Raw genomic sequence first — 23,030 nt, 5'->3', positions numbered from 1 at the left:
TATTTTCATCCTTTATCATTTCATTACAAATTGATGGAGCAAAGTTATTGTCAAAACTGAAAATGTCGCATTTAGAATGGTAAATTTGATGATTGCTCGTTTACCGCAACACCTTTTTGTAGCTCGTGAGCTAAGATATTAGTCATGGCAGATCATAAGCTGTAATTAGGCTTGAAACCACCTTTTTGAACACAGCTAGCATGTTGCAAGAGTTTTTCTATAGACTGCTGCAGCTGCATGCACTTGTGCTATACCAACACGCTTTTGACTGCACCAGCATCCCCGACCTTAGAAAAACTGTGGTCTATAAGTAAAAGCTGAACCACAGATTTGGGTGCATTTCGAATAAATATTATTATTTTCCCTTGAAAGTCCAGCCTCCTGACAGGGGATCTACCAGGAAGATGGTGCTTCATAAGTTCTGATATGGATAATGAAGGCAAAAACCTCATCACCATGATTCAATCCATCAAAAAAGGCAACGAAGCTCATGACTATGAAGCAAGAATAACTTGGATATTTCTTAGGCTCATAAAGAGATCCAACAAATATTGGGATATACATAACGAAGTAGTTCTTCGCCCTTCCCTTTGCCAACAAGAATGACTGAAGTATATATTTTGCAATTTCTTGTCCCTTTGAGAAAATTATTCTTTAGTCCTTTAAATTTCTAAATTGCCGAGTTCTAGTGCATTGCAGGTTGGCATAAAAAATTGACCCTTAAATGGAAAAAAGAGATGAAAATGCACCAGCCGGGAATCGAACCCGGGTCTGTACCGTGGCAGGGTACTATTCTACCACTAGACCACTGGTGCTTCTTGTTACAAAGCCGCTTACACTTAAACAAGTATTATATCCAAAATGGAGGCAGTCCCAGGCATGACTTCAGAAGTCTGGGATGGAGAACATCCAAAATGGCAGCCATGCCATCGGATTTCTGATCACAAACTCCAAATTTGTATCCCCTAAATCTTTGAAACAGGAAATTTCTACATTCCATGCAAATGCTATACAGCTGGGAATAAAATCAACACATAATGAAAAGGATAAATTGATTTTTAGTACAACTCAATCTTCAAGACCCAATCTACATAATGTACATGTGAATTGGATTTCTTCGTAACCTTCCCTGCCCTTCAAAATCATTAGTGTTTAGGTTTGGGGAAATTATGCTTATACTCCATCGGATTTCCATGGCTGTCTGATGCAATTTCTGGCGCTTGTCAGCTTGGTTGACTCGCCTGAAGATTCATTGGTTCAAAATTCCTTAGTTTTCTGGGTTGCCATTGAGTCGATGGAAGAAGTCTTTTGATGCTTCATAGGTAGACCAGCAAATTGCAGCAGCCGGAGCATGGAAGAGCATCCTGGGTATCCATCCCCTCATGAGCCCCTGGTATCCGTCCTTCTTCACGATAATCTTAATAACATTTCCAATTGAGCTACTAGAAAATCTATCACAGCCACAGACCCCCTGTGTAAGAAACAAGAAACTTGATGAGAAACATGTCAAATCAGCTGGACCTGTCTGAATCTGCTTTCAACCTCTGATCAAATTCATTTATGTTTTCAAGTTCAAGATAAGAGTTAATCGATTTAACGCCCCAGTCAAGTCTAAAGAGAAGCTCTTTTCGTATTCGTTCACGATTTCTCAGACTTTACCTATAAAACTGAACTTTACTTGCTATGATCAAACTAAGAACAGTAGAACCATGCCAGACGAAACATATAATACCAATTTCTGGTAGAATATGATCAAGCAATCTTGATTAATTCCTAAACCAAATTGATTGCTTCTATAGTTTGCTTCACACAGCATCATTAATAAAAGGAAAAAAAAGAAAAAGAAAAGAAGCAAAGGTTTGTTTAAAGTAGTTAAGCGCTAATCACAATAGCAATCGAAGCAAGAAGCTTTTTACCTGACATTGCAATTGCGTTTTAACAACGTCGAGAGGGGTAGTAACAATAGCAGCTAGAGCACCAGCAGCAGCACCAGCAGTAGCATGGACAACCAACCTCTCATCATCTGCAATATCCGGTGAAACCTCAATCAAACCCCTCTTCGCTGCCTCATAAGTGGCAAAGTGAACCGCCGTAAAAGGCGCATTCATAACCACAGTAGTCTTATACGAAGCATAAAACGCACCAATCCCTTCTTCAACAAGAACCCTCCTCACACAATCCACTACTCCTTTATACGGACTACTCTTCAACTGCAACCTCTGCTTCACCACATCCATCGGAGTAAAAACAGCATCACTCGCCACCGTAGCACAAACACCCGAAACCGCATGAGCAACAGAGTTATTCGGATCCCCACGAGAAAAATACTGTTTGCAAAGCTCATAAACTGAAAAGTAAACAGCATGAGCAGGTCCTGCACCAAGTCCCATCGCACCAATACCTCTATAAAACCCAGCAGCGCCTTCATTTTTCATAATTGACTTACAAGCCTGCCGGACATTAACATTCTGAACCGGGTATGACCCGGAACCGACAATGGCTTGCATGCGGGTTTTCAGAGTGTCAACAGGGAACATAGCCATGTGCTCAATGGAACCAGCTATAGACCCGGCAACCATGAACTGCCAAAAGTGGAGACCGTCATGGGGATTTTCAGAAACCGAGAGTTCTGGTATCTGGGGGTGGAAATCAGTAGGGGCCCGGTATTTCGGGGAGGCATCAGTGGTGGTGGTGGCAGCCATTGTTGCAGGAGTAGTGAAAAAAGGAAAAGGAGGAGGGTGTGTTAGTGTTAAAAAATAGTGGAAGATTTGTGAATGTGGTGAGCATGGCCATAGTGTTAGATTTTATTGAAGTAAATGGGATGATGACAAGAGGAAAATATTCTCATAATTGGAAAGGGATTGAGTTGAACATGATAGGAAGAGCTTTCAATGCTTTATCTCTTTTGGAGGGAAAGAAACGATCCAACACAATCGAATTTATCCATGAGGGTTATTCATATATATATATAACCAAAAAAACCCAGGAGCATGGTTATAAAGTCTGGCTTCACACGTGTCATTTGTTACATGGTTTATTAATAAGATAATATTGTTTTATATTTTTTTAAAAAATAAAAGTGATATCATTTTTTTTAAAAGTTAAATAGGGATTCATTCGAGTTTTAATTGAAATGAGTGAGAGAAAAATTGACTAACTGATTAAATTAAATTTAATTAAGATTAATTTTCACGTGGTTTAATAAAAAATCTAAATTGAACATAATCGACTAAATTTATTAGGTGGAAAATTAACCAACCAAGTTAATTAAATTTAATTAAATAAAATCTTACAGGTGATTTAATATAAAATCTAAATTAAACCGAGTCGAGTTAAAAATACTATTCAAGAGTGCTAAATTTTCCTATTTGGGTTGTGAATCGTTGTAAACTCCTCGTTGTAAACTTCTTTAAGGAACTTTCTAACAAACTTAAACAAGAAGATTACAATTAAAAAATATATTAAAAATAAATATACATTTTATTATAGCAATCCATATTGTAACAATATTTTTTTCAATTTTATACATAATTTATTTATTTTAATTGCAGCTTTTTATGGTCAAATTAATAATGAATTTCTAAAAATTTGTTATGGAAAAAACAAAATTCTAGCAAAACAAGACCAAAGTGTAAATCAAGAAGAAACCACATGGTCAATCTCAAATTCATGTGAAAAAAAATACTTTTAAGTTCACATAATTTCCTTTTTTTCTTTTCAATCCCTATGTTTTTGAAATTCTATTTTTGATCCAAAAATTCATTTTATTTATTTTTTTAGTATTGGATATGTGAGAGATGAGATAAAGTTGTTGAGTTACGAAGAAAGAAAAAGTTGTCGGTTGTCTACATTCCGACAATGATGTCAACAAGTTTTATTTAAAGAGTGGAGTCTTATTGAGGTTTTTTGATTTTTTATCTTACTCAAAAATACATATTAGAGTCAAGAGAGAAAAAAGTACTAGTTTGATTTTATGTTTTTGAACTATTTTGAGGTTTTTTAAATCAATAAATTGGTTTTTTAATATTTTAAGGGTATCTATTAGGAGTTTTTAGATGAAAATGAGTTAAAAATATTTTTTTAGAATAAAAAACAGCCCTCTATTTTCTAGCCACTAGTGTGGAACCGATTTAGATCTTTTAATGAAATTTCATGTTTGTAAACATTTGGAGTGTCAAGAATTGAATTTTAAATGGAATTCAATCTCTAAAAATTATAAAAAAAGTAAATTAAAGGTCAACTCCTCTAACTTACATTTCTGAAAAGAAAGAATTTAATATTAAAATTAACTTTTTCAAAAATACTCATCTACAAAAACCTTTAAAGAAATAAGATAAAGATAATAGAAATAATATATGAAACAAAGTAAATTGAATTCTATCTCTTTCAAATATATAAATATAACTTGTTTATGAATTAAATTCAAATTAAACAACAAAATTAAATTTAATTACAATAGAGAATTGTTCCAAACAATCTATTAGAGTATTTAGTTAATCTATCATTTTCTCTTATTTTAACATTCTTAATAAACTCTCTATAAAAAACCCTTAATAAACTTAGGCTACGAGGATTTTTTCTTATCCCAAAAATAATGAATTTGGACGACCGGCTCTTGTTTGAGCATATGATGGATCACTTCAATTTTGGGTCATTGTAATAGTATATATAATGTTGGAAATAGTTTCTAAGTTATATTTAGTGAGATGTGTCTTATGATTTTACAAACATATATTAATATGATGGGAATATCCAAATACAATGATATTTAGATAATATTTAGACAATAAAATACATAATCTTTAGAATAAAGTTCTAATAATGTTGTTATAATTTTATTTTATATACATATTTTATTTAAAAATATATTAAAATATATTTTTTAAAATTTTTATTTTATTTTTAATATCAAAACATCATAATAATAATAATAAAAAAAAAACACTAAAACTTTTTATATTTATGTATACATCAAGACATTGAGAATGTGTAGCAATTACTGCCATCCTTTTCATTTTCATCAAGAAGAGTTTGATAATTATCTTCCCACATCTACAGCTCTGCTACAAATAACAGTTTAATAATTCCAAGAGATTGATTTGATGGTGAAAATGTTCTTATTTCCTTGATTTTTAAAGCTTGAATTTCGAAGCAATCACCCAAATAATTTTTTTTCAAAACCCATCATCAAATCAATGTGAACAGTGTCCACCTATAATTATTTTTTTAAAAAAATCATATTGATTGATGCATATTCCATGATATTTTCTATTATTGAATAAAAAAATGTTTAATTATTATCCATGAAATGATTTTTTTTCCTCTGCCAGAAAAAACCAATGGCTCTAAAATTAGCAAAGTATATCAAGAAGTATGAACAACTCTAACCCAGGACAGATACTTGACCCTTTGGTGTTATATACACAAGTCAATTATGGGAGAAGTGTGTTGTCCACAAGACTGACCTGTAAGTTGATATCACCATATCCTTGGCCGCGTTGAGGCGCATAATGCAGCTCTATCGCTATCATGATTCAGCCTTCTAATCAAGCATCAAGGGATATCCGGTAGAGAATGCATCCGCAACTTCTATCTCTTCGCCGTCGCGTGGTGACCATAAGTCTAGCTAAAGGCATCTGTCATCAAAAGCAGTTGTTTCAACATCAGAAGAACCAGAGGCGCACACACCAGCTAAGAAATTGACCTTGTGTTATTTGTCGCGATTTGTACCGATAGGTCCCCTCTTGCTCCATGATGATCTCTTGCTCTTTCGGAAGGCTAGATTCCTTTTGTAGTTGATTTAACAGGCCTCCTCCTGCAGTGACGATAGAAACAAGCTTTCCCAATTTGCTCCATGATGCGTCCTCCCTGTTTTGTTCACCAAAAGCTATCCGTCCATAGCAATCTTGATGCACAAGGAAAGATTTCGAGTGGGATATTATTGAAAGCATACTAAGACTTCGATGCTCCGATTTCCTGTTTTTATAGCTTAGGCAGAACTTAGGTAAATACTGTCAATGGCTATATCAAAAGGTTCCAGGTAATAATCAATAAGTTGCTTCATGGTGATCAGAAATGCAGAGATTTCCTGGAAAGCATCAGGAGAATTTTCATGATTGATACTGCCCCACTTGGATTTCGCCATTCATTCCATGTCAAATAAGAATTAGCAGCCCAGTGTTCCACGATTCAGAGTCAGGGGTTAGCCTGGAAAAAGAAAGAAAATTGAATATTGAAGACAAAGATAGGGCCAAGGCGATCAAGATCGGTAATTGCACAATGTTTAGCTTGCTATTAAATTATACGAACAAAGATAGTTCAAGATTGCGCAGTAAATTATAAGAACAGAACATTAGTTGAGTACTAGTTCATCAACAGTACTAGCTCCAGAAGCAAAATATGCCAAGGAAAATTCATAAATTCTAAGCAGCAGTTTGAGTATTAGTTCATCCACAGTACTAGCTCCAGAAGCAAACTATGCCAAGGAAAATTCATAAATTCTAAGCAGCAGTTTGAGTGTTAGTTCATCCACAGTACTAGCTCCAGAAGCAAAATATGCCAAGGAAAATTCATAAATTCTAAGCAGCAGTTTGAGTACTAGTTCATCAACAGTACTAGCTCCAGAAGCAAAATATGCCATGGAAAATTCATAAATTCTAAGCAGCAGTTTGAGTACTAGTTCATCGACAGTACTAGCTCCAGAAGCAAAATATGCCATGGAAAATTCATAAATTCTAAGCAGCAGTTTGAGTACTAGTTCATCGACAGTACTAGCTCCAGAAGCAAAATTATGCCATGGAAAATTCATAAATTCTGAGCAGCAGTTTGAGAAGCTTCAAGCCTCTTTTGGGCGCTCCTCGATGATGGACAGCTTGATATCCTTTCCCTTGGGAAGAAAAACCTGCAGTTCGGTGCCTGTTCCAATGGTGAACATGTCGCCTAGGCGAGTGGCAAACTCATGGCCAGTGGCTTCTTGAAGGTGGATTGTCTCAAAGCTTCCTTAGTGCTTCTCCCTGTTCTTGATTTCTCCTTACCCAGCCTCTTCTACAATTATATTGTTGTTCTCTAAGTCAAGCTTGATGGTGTCTTCGGCCTTGACAATGCGGGCCTGGATATCACAGGAGTTCAAGTAAGGGATGCCTCTCTGCCCAAACTGAACGGATTGGCCTTTGCAAAGCCTGAACTGTGCATTAAACAAGGGAAACCAACGAGGAACACGAAGTCCTTTTTCCCAGCAGAGCTATGGGAGTGAAGACATAAGAGTACTTCCTCCACAAAACCCAGAAGAATATGTTTCATCTGTCCTGACCATCAAGGACACGTCTCTGCATCAAAATAGAAATGCCTTCACTTTTGCCTTACTCATTTGTAAGCGCATTAAAATGCACATCGGAAACCCATAACAGACCAATTATCATGAAACTAATGTTACACAGTTCGGAGATAGAATAACAATTTAAAAAGACATAACTTTTGATCTGACTGTTAGATCGTGTTAATAATTTTAAAGGAGTTTTCAAACACTATTTTTTTTTGGAGTAGATACTTTGACTGTCGAATCTTTAGATATTCAAAATCTCACCTCGGTATCCTAGTTTTGAGAGTTTTGTGATTTTTCTTATTATTTTTGGATTTCATACTTCTTTCCTTTGTAATTTCAAATTTTTATTTTGTTTTCTAGTTAAAATAAGATTTCTAACCTATTTAAGACTTTATAAACCTTTAGGAAGATGATTATTAAGAGAAAATAAAACCTGTGAACCTGGAGTTTACATCTGCAACCTCTTTCGTTCATTAAAATTCTCATGTTTTTTCTTTATTTGTTGTTGCCTTTAGTTTCCACCTGCATCATAATATTTATTAACAAAACTTCTTTAATCCAAAACAAAATTAAAAAAACAAAAGTTCAATTCATTTGGGATAACCAAAATAGACTGTCATTGTCGTGAGTGGATCATAAAAGAATATTTGGGCCTCAATCCAGTACCATGCAAAATCTTAGCTACTAGCACGTACCATAATATAAAATGACAAGTTTTAAGAAAGATAATACGACACCACACTCTCTTCGACTTATATACACATGCCTTTCTCACCTATCAATCGTAGGTGCTTACCTTTTCATTAATGGCACAATGAGATATAATAATAGTTAACTTGTTTTTCTTCACTCTCATGAGATACTTGTGAGAAAAAGTAATTATTATCATTTATTACATTATTCTTCATGAGGTAAGTTGACATGATGAAAGTCTATAAATATCTTATGTCACCAGATAAATAAATAATAGCTACACAAGACAGAACATTATACATAACACAGGTTCATATAAGAACAAACATACACTCTTCTACGTTCTTCACTCTCCTTCACTTTCTTTTACATTATTTCTTCTTCTATGTTTACTAACTTAATCATCAAAGAGTCTCATATTCTAATAAAGAACTTGTTTTTGTAAGAGATCGTGGAAGTAACCCCGTCACATCACCAATTAGTGGTCAAGCCCAACCACTCTATTAGTCCAAGATGCAACATTGAAAACCCAATTTAGTATCAAGTTTTCACAAATTCATCAACTTCCAAAGTAAAGTTCAAAGAAAAAACAAGTTTTTTAAAATATATTTCTTTGAAACAACATCTATCTCCATCAAAGCCAACAATTAATTAAGAGCAAGGGAATTTAACCAAAAAAAAAACATCACAAAGAATTTTGATGAAGTTAGAGAAAAAACTTCACATATAAAATAGGCTTTTCATGGCCTACGATCCTAAGACAAGACTTGTACGTTTAATATAGACTTGCTGGTTATTGGGCTTGACCTGTGATTAAAATTTTTCCTTAAAAAACAAGTTTCTCCTAAAACGAGAGACTCTTCAATGCTTAAGTCAACAAATATATTAAAAGAATTGAGAGAAAATGCAAGTGTATAAAAGTGTCGAGTTTGAGAAAATTATGACTTCATTCTATTTACCTAGTGACCTAATGTATTTATAAAGTTTGGTCATATCAGTTCACATCGGGAATTGCATGAAAATTGATAGGTGAAAATATTGGTGCCCATAATTGGATGTAATTTATGGAATTTCATTGGTAAAATGGTTAGTGAATATCAATGACATGTTGGATAAAAATAACTATTGGTCGAGAAAAAATGGTGTTTGGTTTGCATAGAAAGTGGCTCGTATTTGCATTGTCAACTATTGGCTAGAAAAAATGGTGCTGACCCTACATAAAAAAAACATACTTGTAGAGAATATGCCAGTTAATCATAAAAATATTTTGTGCGTAAGCGATACCTAACACTGATTTCTTGTAACTAAACAAAGTTTTGTGTGTTTGTATTGTGCAATATGTGTAGTGAAAATAAGAGAGAAATGCAAAAGATTTGTGAGAGAAAGGAGGAGAGGGAACATGTGAGAGAAAAACATGAGAATGAGAATGATAAAATATACTTGTTTGGTGGCCCAAACAACGTGGCATAAGTGGTGGCCACATTCATGGGTGTGTGTAGTCTTTTAGGATACTTCCCAAATTAATTGTTCCATCTATTTGTTTTTTTTACACCATCATTTTTTGCCCAAGTCTTTTAAACATACATGTTTGAAAGACTTAACTAGTAAAGGTGGAGAAAGAAAACTTTCTTATTTTATATAAGTGATGTTACCATTTTGTTTTGTATCAATGACTTTTCATAACTTTTTGTCAATGTTTTTGTAAGAGAGAAAATACTTTAATTGTGTTGCTTTGTTAAAAAAGCAATACAGTAATAAGAAGTAAGTGTAAATGTAAATAATATGGTCGGTATATGTGTTTAAGACTTAAAAAAGTGTTCAGTGAGTAATCATAGAGAATGACCCTTGATATTTTTGGAAACAAGTGTTCACGAACACTTAGAGAAAGGACCCCGATCTTTTTAGAGATAAATGGTTATTGGGACCAAGAGAAGTATCCGTGTTCCTTTTAGAGATATTAAAGACATGTTTGAATATTCAAATGAGACATGTTTGAGGATATAAAGATCTTACCTTGGAAATTTTCATGGAGAAACATGTGGAGATTCAATGGTGACATGAAGATTTTTATAGAGACATGTTTGAAGACATTAAGATCTCACCGTGGAGATTTTTATGGAGATATATTTAAAGATTTCAATGAAGATTGTTGTTGAAGACATTATAGATATGAAAAAAAAAATACTACTTTTATTGAAAAGCTTTGAAAACAGAGATATCATTTTTATAGTTAATTTAAAAATTATCTGATCTTAGTGAGATCATCAAATGTATAACCTTTCTTATAAAGAATAATTATATACTCCACTAATAAAACCTTTTTTAGAGAAAGAGAGGGAGAGAGAGAGAAAAAAGAGGTGAAGGAGAGTGTATTAGAGAAAAAAATGGATTGTTACCATGCACGACATGAGGTGGCGATCATAATGATTAAATAGACTAGTCAAAACTATAAATCTGAATTAATAAAATAAAAAGATATATATTTTTAATCAAATTAACATAATCAAAAAATTAAATAATTGTTATAAGCTAAATAATTGTTATTTTTCTTTGTCAAATGAGTAGATTTATTTTAATTGAAAGATATTTCTTTTTCATTAAATACAATATCATTTTAAAGGAAACAACATAAACCCTGAATTTGAAGTTGACTTTTATGTCATTTGAATATGAAGCAAAAAGGGATTTTTTTAAAATGAAAGTATTTGATTGACACGGTAAAAAAAAATCATTACTATATAAAAAAAACAAATAAAATATAGCTTTTATATTGAACTGAAAAAAAAAGTACTAATAATACAAATATCCCAAATATATAAGAAAAATAAAGGGTATGAAAACAAAACTAGATTGGTCTAGACTAGTCAAAACTATAAATCTGAATTAATAAATTATTAATAAAATAAAAAGATATATATATTTAATCAAATTAAGTCATATCATGAAAAATTAAATAATAATTATAAGCTAAATAATTGCTAATTTTCTTTGTCAAATGAGTAGATTTATTTTAATGGAAAGATAAATTTTTTTTCATTAAATACAATATCATTTTAAAGGAAACAACCATAGTTTTTAAATCCGGCGCGGTCCAAGGTCCGGGTTCCGGGTTTTGATTGGGTCGCCCGGGTCAATCCCTATCTTTTTAAAAAATCAAAGCAACGCTATTTTAGTAAAAAAAAAAAAACAAAAAACAAAAGTCAATGGGTTTTACTAGGTTTTACTAGGTCAATTGGGTTACCGTGTCAACCCGCCAGATCTTGACTTTTTCAATTTTTTTTTAATCTGGCCCGGTTTTAGTTTCGGGTCGACCCACCGTGGGGGCGGGTTTCAAAAATATAGAAACAACATTAACCTTGAATTTGAAGTTGATTGTTCAAAGTTGACTTTTATGTTATTAGAACATGAAGGAAAAATGAGTTTTTTTAAATGGAAGTATTTGATTGTCAAATGAGTAGATTTATTTAAAATCATTGGTTAGTGAGTAGGTATAATCTCATACTCAATCTTATAGATATAATGTATAGAATTATAACAGAGGTATGTCCACGAAATATTACCCATTCTATAATATGTTTTTTAAAGAAGTGTCTTTATGCACTGCCCAAGGACTGTGTCTGCCTTTGAATATTCAATGTTTCCAATCCGGTGGAGCTATTTCTTTATGCACTGCCCAAGGACTCTGTCCGCCTTTGAATATTCCATGTTTCCAATCCGGTGGAGCTATTAAAAAATAGTTCCACCGGATTGAAGTAAAACATATATATAAAAAATAAAAATAAATAAATTGGGTAAAAATGCTAGCTTCATTTTCATTTATATTGTTCACTGTATCAATATAATAACGATTTTACTCCTCAACCAAAAAAACCTAACATTAGCAATCAAGGACATTACAGTATTTTCAATTATTATCAATTAACTAGAAACAAATAAATCTTTTTATTATTATTTTAAATACATAGAAAAACAATAAAAATACCCTTAAAAGCAAACAATTTAAAATTGCCGTCAATAGGTATTTTTGTATTTTTCACAATGATTTTTTTTTTATTATTATAATTTTAGCTGAGGGGTGATTTAGAATTTGATCAAATATAAAAATATATTAAACAACTAAAAAGCTTAGGGAAACAACTAAAATACCATTAATAACAAAAATTATAAAACTAGAGTTAACGTGCTTTTTTTCCTTTTCACAATGGTATTTTTGTTGTTAACATGACAATTGATATAAAAGAGAAAAAAAAAAACGATTGGCGAGTGTATGACACCAAGAGGCTCGTGAGAGGTCTCTGTTAACTCGGAGCGGAGCATGCGGCGCCTCTTGGCTTCCAAAAATGCCCTTCAGTTACTTTGTTGAAAACATTGTCATGTTCTCTTATTTACAGAGCAGCATATGTTGATGTTGGTGATTTGATTTGCTGTTGATAGATCTTTATTTTTTTTTAACTTATTTTTTTTTATTTCTTGAAAACCACAGCTTTACCATTTTTATTGTTAGTATTTCAACTCTAGTCTTTATTCTTTTGATTTTTATTTTTTGGTTCATGGTCTTTATGTAGAAGTTTTATTGTTTTCAATTTCATTCTTCAGTCCTAATTTAATAAATATTATATTTTCTAATTTAATCCTTATTTTTTTATTTTTTATTTTATTTTTACCTTTTTGAAAAAGTTCTATTGGTTTTAATTTCGTCATTTAATCCAAATTGATGGTTTATATTTTTTTAACTTAGTTCTCATTGTTTTGATTTTTAATTTCTTTCTTGATCCTTTTGTAAAAGTTATTATTCTTTTCAATTTAACCATTCAATCAAAAATATATTTTTATTTTTTATATAAATTTTGACCATTGTTCTTTTGATTTTTTGTTAAATTGATTTTTCTTTTCAATTTCACCATTCAATCAAATATAAATTTTATTTTGTGTTTTAATCTTGATCCTCATTATTTTTATTGCTATTTTTTAAAATCCTTTTTATATAATTAATTTTTATTTATCAATTTCATCCTTTAATATTTGATTGATTGAGAATTGGATTTTAAGATTTTTTTCAAATAGGAGATGCCTTGGATTTAATGACCTAGTTTATGAATTTAAAAAAATAACATACTTTTTATTTTAATAGAGTTTTATAATTATCTTTTTTTATTAGATTATTCATATTTCATCATCTAGGCTGCAGGTTTGGAGGAATATCTCAGATTGACTTGGCCTTGATTATTGGGGCTACAAGCATGTCATGCTAACTCTGGTTAACTAAGACAAAAAAAAAAAATTATGTCCATTTTTTATTCTATTTTGTTATTCTGTATTTAATGAAATGTGAATTAAGATGCATTGTTTGTCTCTTTTTTAAAAAATATTTCTTTCTTATATTATTTTAATCACTTTTCTTTTTAAATTTATTTTATTTATTATCATTTTAAATAAAACCAGCTTATTCAACATTGTCAGGTCTATAACTCAAATCATATTTTTTTTCTTTGTTTAAAACATGTTTGTGGCAACTCTTTTCATTTTTATGGATAAAATGAAAATAATCCCCACGTAGAGTTGTTAGTTAACTAGTTGACGTTAACAAAAAAAATAAAGGAGGGTTGACTAAGTCTTCCCTCCACCGCGTGAGACCTACTGGCATGCAAAACCTTCGTCGTAACACGACAAAGATGAACATTGCAACCTTATCATTTCCCACTCACCTCTCGTCTGTATCTTTGAATACTTCCAAATTTAATCAGACTTATTCTGCCTAGCTATTATATAGCCGGCTTTGTTTACTTCCTTCCTCAGCTTAGCTGACTAAAAATGCCTATATATTTTACGAAAAACAATGGCAATATGCACTCCTCTTAGCTACTTACCTAGCTAGCTTACTTCCCTGAAGAACGCACAAATCTAGCTAAGAGCTTGTGTGCTACTAAAATTGCGTTTCAAGAATAGTTACAGTCTCTTAGCTAGCATATACAATGAGCCAAAAAGTAGTTTTAATGTTTCTTTTGGTGGCCATGGCTGGCACCGCCACGGTGCAAGGCCAAGGCACTCGTGTTGGGTTTTATGCAACGACGTGCCGTAGGGCTGAATCCATTGTTAGGGCAACAGTCCAGTCTCATTTCACTTCCGATTCCTCCATTGCCCCTGGGCTGCTCAGGATGCATTTCCATGATTGCTTTGTGAATGGTTGTGATGCTTCCATCCTCATTGATGGCGCTAATACTGAAAAAACTGCTGGGCCAAACCTTCTGTTGAGAGGATACGATGTCATTGCTGATGCCAAGACGCAGCTTGAAGCTGAGTGCCCTGGCGTTGTCTCATGTGCAGACATTCTAGCCCTTGCTGCTCGTGATTCTGTTGTTTTGGTACTCACCTTCTTGCTAGCTGCTTGTTGTTTTTTTTTTTTTTTTTTTTGAGATATTTTAGGTCCTCCCGATCTAATGCTTCTCCCCGCTTCCATCAACATTACTCTATATACCCATATAGATAATGTTCATGCATTGCAGACAAAGGGACTCACTTGGCCAGTGCCCACCGGACGGAGAGACGGTAGGGTTTCATTGGCATCCGATACATCTAATTTGCCAGGTTTCACCGACTCCGTTGACGTGCAGAAACAGAAGTTTGCAGCATTTGGTCTCAACGCTCAAGATCTTGTTACCCTTGTTGGTAAGAAAAAAACAAATTAACTAAGCAAGCTCATCAACTTCAAACCATGCACGTCTTGATTATTTTTTGTAATTTTTTTATTACAGGAGGACACACCATAGGAACCACTGCTTGTCAATTCTTCAGGTACAGACTGTACAATTTCACGACAACAGGAAACGGTGCGGACCCATCCATCAACCCTTCATTTGTCTCTCAACTACAGACACTCTGTCCACAGAACGGTGATGGGTCAAGGCGTATTGCTCTAGACACCGGTAGCCAAAATAGTTTTGACTCATCTTTCTTTGCAAATTTGAGAAGTGGTCAAGGAATACTTGAATCTGATCAAAAGTTATGGACTGATGCAACCACAAGAACTTTTGTCCAGCGCTTCCTTGGTGTCAGAGGCCTGGCTGGGCTCACGTTTGGTGTGGAGTTTGGCAGGTCCATGGTCAAGATGAGTAACATCGGTGTGAAAACCGGCACTACTGGTGAAATTCGAAGAGTGTGTTCTGCTATAAATTGAACATTCTTTTCGATTTGTCTTAATGTATCGTTTTTTTAATCTTAATCTTTCCATTTTTCTGTTTACCCGACAAGATGCGGTAAAGTTCATAATATTATGTATCCTATTGCAAGAATGGGACACAAATCAAAAGGTCAAGAATTAATTGGATAAGGTTGATTGCTTTTGAACTCTCGTGTAATTGTAAAGCTTATCATTTGAACCAATAGATTGGGTCATTACATTTGTATTAGTATATGCTAGATGTGACACCGTGCTTCTTTGTGCATTCAGATTATTTTTTCGTAAAAAATAATATTTAGATACTGCCAACACTATTCAAGTTATAAATCCGATGAAATTAAATAAGTTATTTTATTTTAATTAAACAATAAAAAAAATATACAATGACAATAAAATGATCAAATTAAAAAAAAAAAAAAAAAAAACAATCACAGCAACTTAACAAAATCGTTTGTGAAAAAAGAAAAATAGCTAAATTCTTAGCTAATTAAATATAAAAACAAGAAATTAGATAAAATATAATAAAAAAAACCGATCTTAGTCAATCCGAGTTAACATGTCATACTTGTGATCTAGATTATAAAATTATAATAAATCAATAGAAAAAAAAATAAAAAAAAAATCACAGTTTTTTTTTTTTTTCAAAAAAATGAATTTTAAGAAATATGCTTGTAAGACTTTTATTTATCTCAGCTTTCTTTAGCACGTGCTGCCTACTGAATTAGAGTTGAATTTTGTTGACATTTTAACAAACCCGACAGTTTGTTATGTTTTCCATGCATCCATACATTATAGAGAGAGAGAGAGAGAGAGAGAGAGAGAGAGACTTGTAATGTCAAAGGTTTTTGGTTGCGTAATGAACTTTCCTGGTGTGCTTCCGATACGAATAATCCTATATCCAGGTAGTCAAAAGTTTTCTTGCAAAGTGGGGCAGGGTGGACGTGGAATTCATGAATTTGTTTTATTTCTTTTTAATAAAATTGAGGAATATTTTTACTCAAATGTTATATTGAAATTAAGATGTAATAATTGATTTAAATTTGATCTTACTATTTTGATTTTTAATAAAAAAAAAAGTATATTTATTTTTTTAGACTATAGAAGAAGGTATTTTTTTTAATGAGTTTACATAAAGAGATTAAGTCCTTTATAATCTCTTAGATGTTGCCTTGGTATGTAAAGGACACATTATATATATATATATATATATATATATATATATATATATATATATATATATATATCAAGCGTTCAAATTCAAAATGTAAAAAAAGAAAAGAAAAGAAAAAAGAAAAGAAGTCACTATCACGCCTTGATGTGAGAACGTTGTATGCACTTACACATTCAAGGTATCTTAAATCACGTCAACAAAACTAGTATGCACTTGAGACATGCAAAGTATCTTAATTCTAAATAATTACATCAATAAAATTCATAAAAATAAATACTCCATGTCATAGATTATCTGTTTTAAAATATTATTATTTTACATCAAATATATAGATCGAACTTAAAAGTGAAATATAAATAATGTATCTATATATTCTATGACAAAAAAAAAATCTAATTAATGAAAGTATTTATTTAAAAAAAATATATATATAGAGAAATCAATCATCAATCTATTCTTCTTTCAAATCATTTAAAAAAATGATAAATAAATAGAAAATAAGTGACATACTACGATAAGAATTCATTTCACTAAACTAAATATGCTAAAAATAATGTCATTATCTTAATAACTATTATCACCGCTCCACCATCTTATCATTGGGATCACCCCACAACCACTATTGTTTCATTAATATAATCATAATTTTATAACAATCCCATCTTAGTTTGTTTACATCTTCATTATTAAATTAATAATTATCACTTCATCGTCATTGTTGCTACCACCACTAATTATTGTCATCATTTCACCACCACCACCACTTATTGATATATCATCAACACCATTAATATCATCGTTATCATAATAACCATCACTATTATCATGATATTATTGTTAGTAACCATAATTATCACTACAAATATTATCATCACAATCACTCTATCTATCATAAACATCATAAATTCTCATATCATACTATAATCAATAAATAATAACATTAAATAATACCTTATTTTCTTTTATCAATTACACACTAATTTAATTTCCTTAAATTTCCAGCAAAAAACCCATAATTAACTAAAATTAATTGTCACCCAACTAATTATCAATTATTTATTCAATTCAAATTTATTTAATCTAAATTAATATATTTTTTAATTATTATCAATTCTACACAAAATTATTTTTCTCTAAATTTCCAACTTAACCATAAAATTAATAAAAAAAATAATTACTACCCATTAAATTACTCATCATTAATTTCTTCAATTTTAACACACCAACATTACAAAATTCCACTCATTTTCATTAAGTGAAAAATTAAGTACATTTCTTCCCAATAGAGAAGAAGGAAGTAGACTTCTACAATCCGAAAATAAATCGAGGAAAAAATATTTCTACAGATTTATAAATCGTCGTGCACTGAGAAGGAATACCAGCAAGTGTGGTAAATGAGCTGGGCCATGTGTATTAGAGTGGTGTCGATTCAATTTCGAAAAAAAAAAAATAGTAAGGAGTTAATAACTTGATAAATATCTTCGGTATTTAAACTTAATTTAAATCCTGAATTTTAGTTAAGCATTTTTACTATTAGAAAAAGTAAAACCCAAATGAACAAGATTCTTCAATCTTGAAGCTACTTCTTTTCTCATATTTGTGACCGAAAAATCGTGAGATGAATCCATTAATCGTGTTGAGAAATCGTTGGAAATTGACATCTTGACAGTTAATCAAACTGAAATGGGAACAAAGAACAAAGATAAATATAGTTTGTAAGAGTTATTTTGGAGTTTCATCGCCTGGATTGTTGAGTAAATTGAATAATGATAAATTTATCCCAACCGATGAATACTCTCTGTTCTACCAAATCTATATGGTATTCATTTTTATTTTTATTTTTATTTTTATCTAGTCGGTCAGTTCAATTTAAAGAAAAAAGTTGAATTTCAAGCATGATTATCGAACCGATATGAAAATGTTGACCCGGTCTAGCAGCAACAAATTTAACAATAGATCCACCAATTTCTTTTGTTTTAATTGTAAAACGAACCTGAGTATTTTTTTAATATATACAAGTTTCATAAGGTTATGGATACTCAAAATTTGATGGAATAGGATTTTAGTATAAAAAATACACAACAATTTAGGTTTGGATAATAATTTTAGGTTTGAGTTTGGGTAAAGATATTGCAAAACTGGATACATGAATATTCATTAAAAAAAAAAAATTACTTTATTTTAGTTTTAAAAAAATTTCTTTCATTTTAATTAAATTTGATTTAGATTAGAGTTGACTTTGTTAACCAGATTTGAATGAATAAATATATAAAAATAGTTTAAATTAAAACCTAATTTAGATTAAACACCATGTCAACCTCTCAAAACAAAAAAAAAAGCTGAATTTAACAACTATGATAATCAATATAAACCAGTTATTTAAAGTAAGAACGTGAACTTAAACAAAAGGTAAGATTTAGGGGAAATTTTTAAATTAAATATCATGGAAAAAAATCTGGAGGAACTCTGTATCAAAATCAAGTGCAGTCCAGAAAACGAAAGCCACATTGTTTGACAAACATTCTAAATTCGGCACAATCCTATTTCTGAGAGCCCATTATTTTTTTTAATAGGCCATCAAATAATGGTTATTAACTCAGCCTGTTGATTATTTAGTGAATATTGTTTCTGTGTTACAATATATTTTTAAAAAATATTAAATTAATTTATTTTTAGATATTTATTTTTTATGATTTTAATATATTTATTATTAGAAATAAAAAAATATTATTTTAATATATTTTTTATTAAAAAAATATTTTTTTCAAGTACTGTATATCAAATACAAGTCGGCAATGACAGCTAAAAAAATCACAAGAGAAGAAAAGAGGAAGAAATCCAGTTTAGACCCTGTATTTGTATAAATTAACCAGATCAGCCCTTATAAGAACTTTCATCAAATTTAACCTTTATTCCTCACAATTGGTTAGTCAACTCAATTGAAATGAAAATTTCATCAATATAATAACCCTGCTTATATTCTTCACGTTATATTTATATCTTATTTCAATTGGGTCGAATTAGTCTATTGACCTGTATTTCATCACATAACAGACCAAGTTTTTTTTTTTTTTAATGTAAAACAAATATTAAAAACACAAAGAATTTTTTAATTATGTTATTAAACCTGATCAAGTAGGTCAATTTTGAAACATCACAACTCAACATTTTTTCTAACTCGAGTTTTCAATTAAACCACATGCAACTAACTCAACTTAAATCGATTGATTTTATGGATTCAAATATAATCTTAATGATCGGTAAAAACATGACTTAGATTTTAAAAGAATTTTAAGATGTGAACTTTTTAAAAAAAAATATTGAGACAAAGACAGATTGAATCGATTTTAGTCCCCTCGCAACCCAAGTCATGAACTCTATTAGATTTAATAACTTCATTTAACTTTTTTTTTTTATCAAATATCAACCCAATATTGAGATTTTTTTTTTTTACCACGGCAACCTCATAAAAAGAAGAAACAAAACCAATTATGAAACTGCATTCCCAATTAAATATATATTTAAAGATAAAAAAAACTAATTAAAAAGAAAAGTTAAATTTGCCATACTGCAAACTAGTGAATAGGTCCATGGTTTTTATAAAGTTTAATAACTTGAATTTTTTCTTGAACTATTTTTAACTATATGAGAAAAAAATAGATGAAAAAAAAGTCAAATTCAATTAAAAAAAAAAAACCCCACAAACCTATAAACTAAGGTAGCCTAGGTTACCTTGGTAAATTTGCAAACCACGCTAACATCATAGAAAGATAAAATAATAAAAAAAAAAACTACAAAACTAAATTCTAAACTATCCTGATATTAAAAGTTGAAATCAACAAAAATAATTTTTAAAAAATCATAACAAAAATTCAAAAAGAAAAGGAAATAAAGCAAAATATTGTGGATTATTATTGTAATCCACAATGTAATGGATGTTGATGAATAATAGTTCCCTCCACATCAAGGTTGTCAAAAATGCTTTTTTGACACGACACGGAACATACAATATAAACTCGAATCGTAAAATCGAAAGTAAATTTTTTTAACTAAAAATCATAAAATCGCAAGTAAAATATTTTAACTAAAATCGTAAAATTGCAAAATAAACATCAAAACAACTATCCAGCACAAATTGCAAATCAACAAGAGAAATAGAAACAAAAAGTGATTGCAAATCAACTATTCAGCACACATTTGCATGGCAGGTATGGGGAAAATAGAACTGTATTAAGAGGAACCATAGATAATGGGGAAAATAAAACTGTATTAAGAGGAACCATAGATAATAGGGAAAACAGTCTCAGCAATCACTTAGACGCCAATATGTTTAGTGTTGGAGCAAGTCTACAAATATAGTAGCAGGTTCACAAAAAAGGTAATGGTAGGACAAGTTTGTTATAGGATGTAAGCTTAGGAAGCATCACAGACATAGTTGTCGTAAAGTTGGTAATTCTCCGAAGAGATGTAAAGGCATAAAAGCTTTATATCTCATCTATACAGAATTGTTTTAGGAGCAAAGTTAATGCTTCACATAATTATTACAGAACAATTTAAGAAAGTTCTCTCTAAAAGCTAACGATTACAAATAATTAAATGACCAACCAAGAAAGCAACTGAATAGTTGATAGAGAACCTTGATACTTTGGACACGATATATGCTAGATAAGCACAAATTCAAATATCAAGCAATTTTACATGTTCTTGGTTACAATAGCGATGGATTAAGGTGAAGTCTGATTCAAATAAATGTAAATATCCTGACAGGGTGTGGCCAAATAACAAAGCAGCAAGATCACAATCCATGGGGAATAGAGATTGCTATGATTTTACCAAATGGTGTGTTGCCAAGAGCAGACTATCAAAATTCTATGCTTAAATCTTCAATAAACTCCATAGTATTGTAATAAACTCCATAGTATTGTAAATGTAGATACGACTCGATTGCAAAATCACATTGGAACAATTAGCTAGAAGAACATCGTAGCAGAAACTTCTTTAGAGTAGAGATAAATAGGGATCAAGACTAACCTCGAAGGCCATCAGTAGCGATGGCAACAAGCATTCCATCAGACTTGATTTGCACACTGCATGGTAAAGCAACTAAAACGAGATGAATATACTTAGCGATGGTAACAAGCATTCCATCAGACTCGATCGTTATTGCTTGAATAGTTGACAGAGAACCTTGGATCGGGGAGTGTGATTTTTTAATTTGCTGGGGAAAGGGGAGAAAGGGAGTCTAGGAGAGTGTGAGAGTTGTAGTCTACAAGGTTACTCTGCGTTTTTGACAAACTCACGATGAAACAGTGGTGAAAGTGAAAATTTTGATTAACTCGTTAACACGGTCCGTTTTTTTACGTTTTTTCCGAGTCAGACCGTTTTTATGCGAGTTTGACCGAGTCAACCCGATTTTGCTGGTTTTCGAATTTTAACCCAATTCCAAACGTTTTTGGTGTTTTAACTCGTTCGGATGATTTTACGAGTTAAAATGCATTTTTAACAACCATGCTCCACATTCTTTAATTTTTGTTACTTTATAAAGTTGCATGCCATGACTTTTCTCTAAAACTATATATTTTTTTAATTATATGAGATAAAAACAAACTATAAAAAAGTTGAGCTTAATTGAAAAAAACAGATAACCCACCAAAGTTGTAAACTAGGACAACTTGGGTTATTTCGGAACCATGAAAACTTCATACAAAAACAAAATAAAAAGAAAAAAATTACGAAACTAATTCTCAACTATCACAATTTTAAAAAATGAAATTGACAAAAATAAATTTTAAAAAAATCATAACAAAATTCAAAAAAAAAAGAAGAAAAAAGAAAGCAGAATACTGTAAAGACTACTATTGTAATCCACAATACAATGAGTGTGGATTAATGGTGGTTTCTCCATACCCTTTAATTTTTGTTACTTTATAAAGTTTAATAACATGGTTTTCTATAAAACTATATGATAAAAAATAAACTATAAAAAAATAATCAAGTTTAATTAAAAAAGAGAAGAAAAAAAAGAGACACTCCATCGAACCCATAACCCAAGCCAACCTGAGTTACCTTAACAAACTTGCAAATCATGTTAATCTCATAGAAAAATAAAATAAAAATAAATAAATTACAAAGTTAAATTCTCAACCATCTCAATATTAACAAGTAAAATCAACAAAAATAATTTTAAAAAATAAAAAAATGAAAAAGAAAATCATATGATCAAGCAACAAAAAAAAAAAAGAAAGAGCTAACATGAGAAAATAATATAACAATCTATAATATTTAGTGTTTTGTGAGGAAAATTATATTGCTTCTTCACATACTTTAGTTTTTGTTAATTAATAATAATAATAATCGATAAAATATCGGGGTAAAATTGAAGAAACGGGTTTTTATCAGGGTTTCATTGCTGGATTGACGAAAATGAAAGAACTACATTTTGTTAGGGTTTTATTGCTGAATCGACTCAATTAAAGGGACTAAATTGGTTTCTTGCAAAACGTAGCTGGCTCGCGCTAAGAGACCACATTCATGTCCAAATTCAAAGTTTTTGGCAGCTTGGAAAACTATCAACCAACTCCACACCTGTCACGTGAAATCACGCCACCACTTAAATCATCAAATTAAAACTAAAAGTCTAAATACGTACAGATATCGGTCTCAAATCG

General features: G+C 31.0%; 2 protein-coding genes, 1 non-coding gene and 1 pseudogene across 3 annotated transcripts; 1 reads left to right on the top strand and 3 right to left on the bottom strand.

Annotated features, from left to right (window-relative positions):
- Window positions 1–744: 744 nt before the first annotated feature.
- On the bottom strand, window positions 745–815 carry TRNAG-GCC (transfer RNA glycine (anticodon GCC)). The gene has a single exon. It is a non-coding gene; the product is annotated as a tRNA-Gly (tRNA).
- Window positions 816–970: 155 nt separating this feature from the next.
- Window positions 971–2,918, bottom strand: LOC118039341 (uncharacterized). Its single transcript, XM_035046028.2, has 2 exons — window positions 1,917–2,918; window positions 971–1,471 (listed from the first exon to the last, which is right to left on the bottom strand). The coding sequence occupies exons 1-2, from the start codon at window positions 2,700–2,702 to the stop codon at window positions 1,268–1,270; spliced, it is 990 nt and encodes a 329-aa protein (XP_034901919.1). The 5' UTR covers window positions 2,703–2,918; the 3' UTR covers window positions 971–1,267.
- A 2,130-nt stretch (window positions 2,919–5,048) lies between these two features.
- Window positions 5,049–7,941, bottom strand: LOC118039325 (small ribosomal subunit protein eS4z-like; annotated as a pseudogene).
- A 5,911-nt stretch (window positions 7,942–13,852) lies between these two features.
- On the top strand, window positions 13,853–15,423 carry LOC118039340 (peroxidase N1). The gene is made up of 3 exons (XM_035046027.2): window positions 13,853–14,376; window positions 14,518–14,680; window positions 14,767–15,423. The coding sequence occupies exons 1-3, from the start codon at window positions 13,987–13,989 to the stop codon at window positions 15,186–15,188; spliced, it is 975 nt and encodes a 324-aa protein (XP_034901918.1). The 5' UTR covers window positions 13,853–13,986; the 3' UTR covers window positions 15,189–15,423.
- The last annotated feature ends 7,607 nt before the right edge of the window (window positions 15,424–23,030 follow it).

This window comes from Populus alba, chromosome 16 (assembly GCF_005239225.2).
Source record: "Populus alba chromosome 16, ASM523922v2, whole genome shotgun sequence".
In the NCBI taxonomy this organism is placed as follows: domain Eukaryota; kingdom Viridiplantae; phylum Streptophyta; class Magnoliopsida; order Malpighiales; family Salicaceae; genus Populus; species Populus alba.
This window is presented reverse-complemented; position numbering and strand designations above follow the sequence as displayed.

Excerpts from the sequence above, each read along its gene's own strand:
- LOC118039341 (XM_035046028.2), bottom strand. The coding sequence starts at position 2,702 with ATGGCTGCCACCACCACCACTGATGCCTCCCCGAAATACCGGGCCCCT. Across the intron at positions 1,472-1,916 it reads AAACGCAATTGCAATGTCAG|GGGGTCTGTGGCTGTGATAG; the intron begins GTAAAAAGCTTC and ends TTTCTTACACAG.
- LOC118039340 (XM_035046027.2), top strand. The coding sequence starts at position 13,987 with ATGAGCCAAAAAGTAGTTTTAATGTTTCTTTTGGTGGCCATGGCTGGC. Across the intron at positions 14,377-14,517 it reads CTCGTGATTCTGTTGTTTTG|ACAAAGGGACTCACTTGGCC; the intron begins GTACTCACCTTC and ends CATGCATTGCAG. Across the intron at positions 14,681-14,766 it reads AGATCTTGTTACCCTTGTTG|GAGGACACACCATAGGAACC; the intron begins GTAAGAAAAAAA and ends TTTTTATTACAG.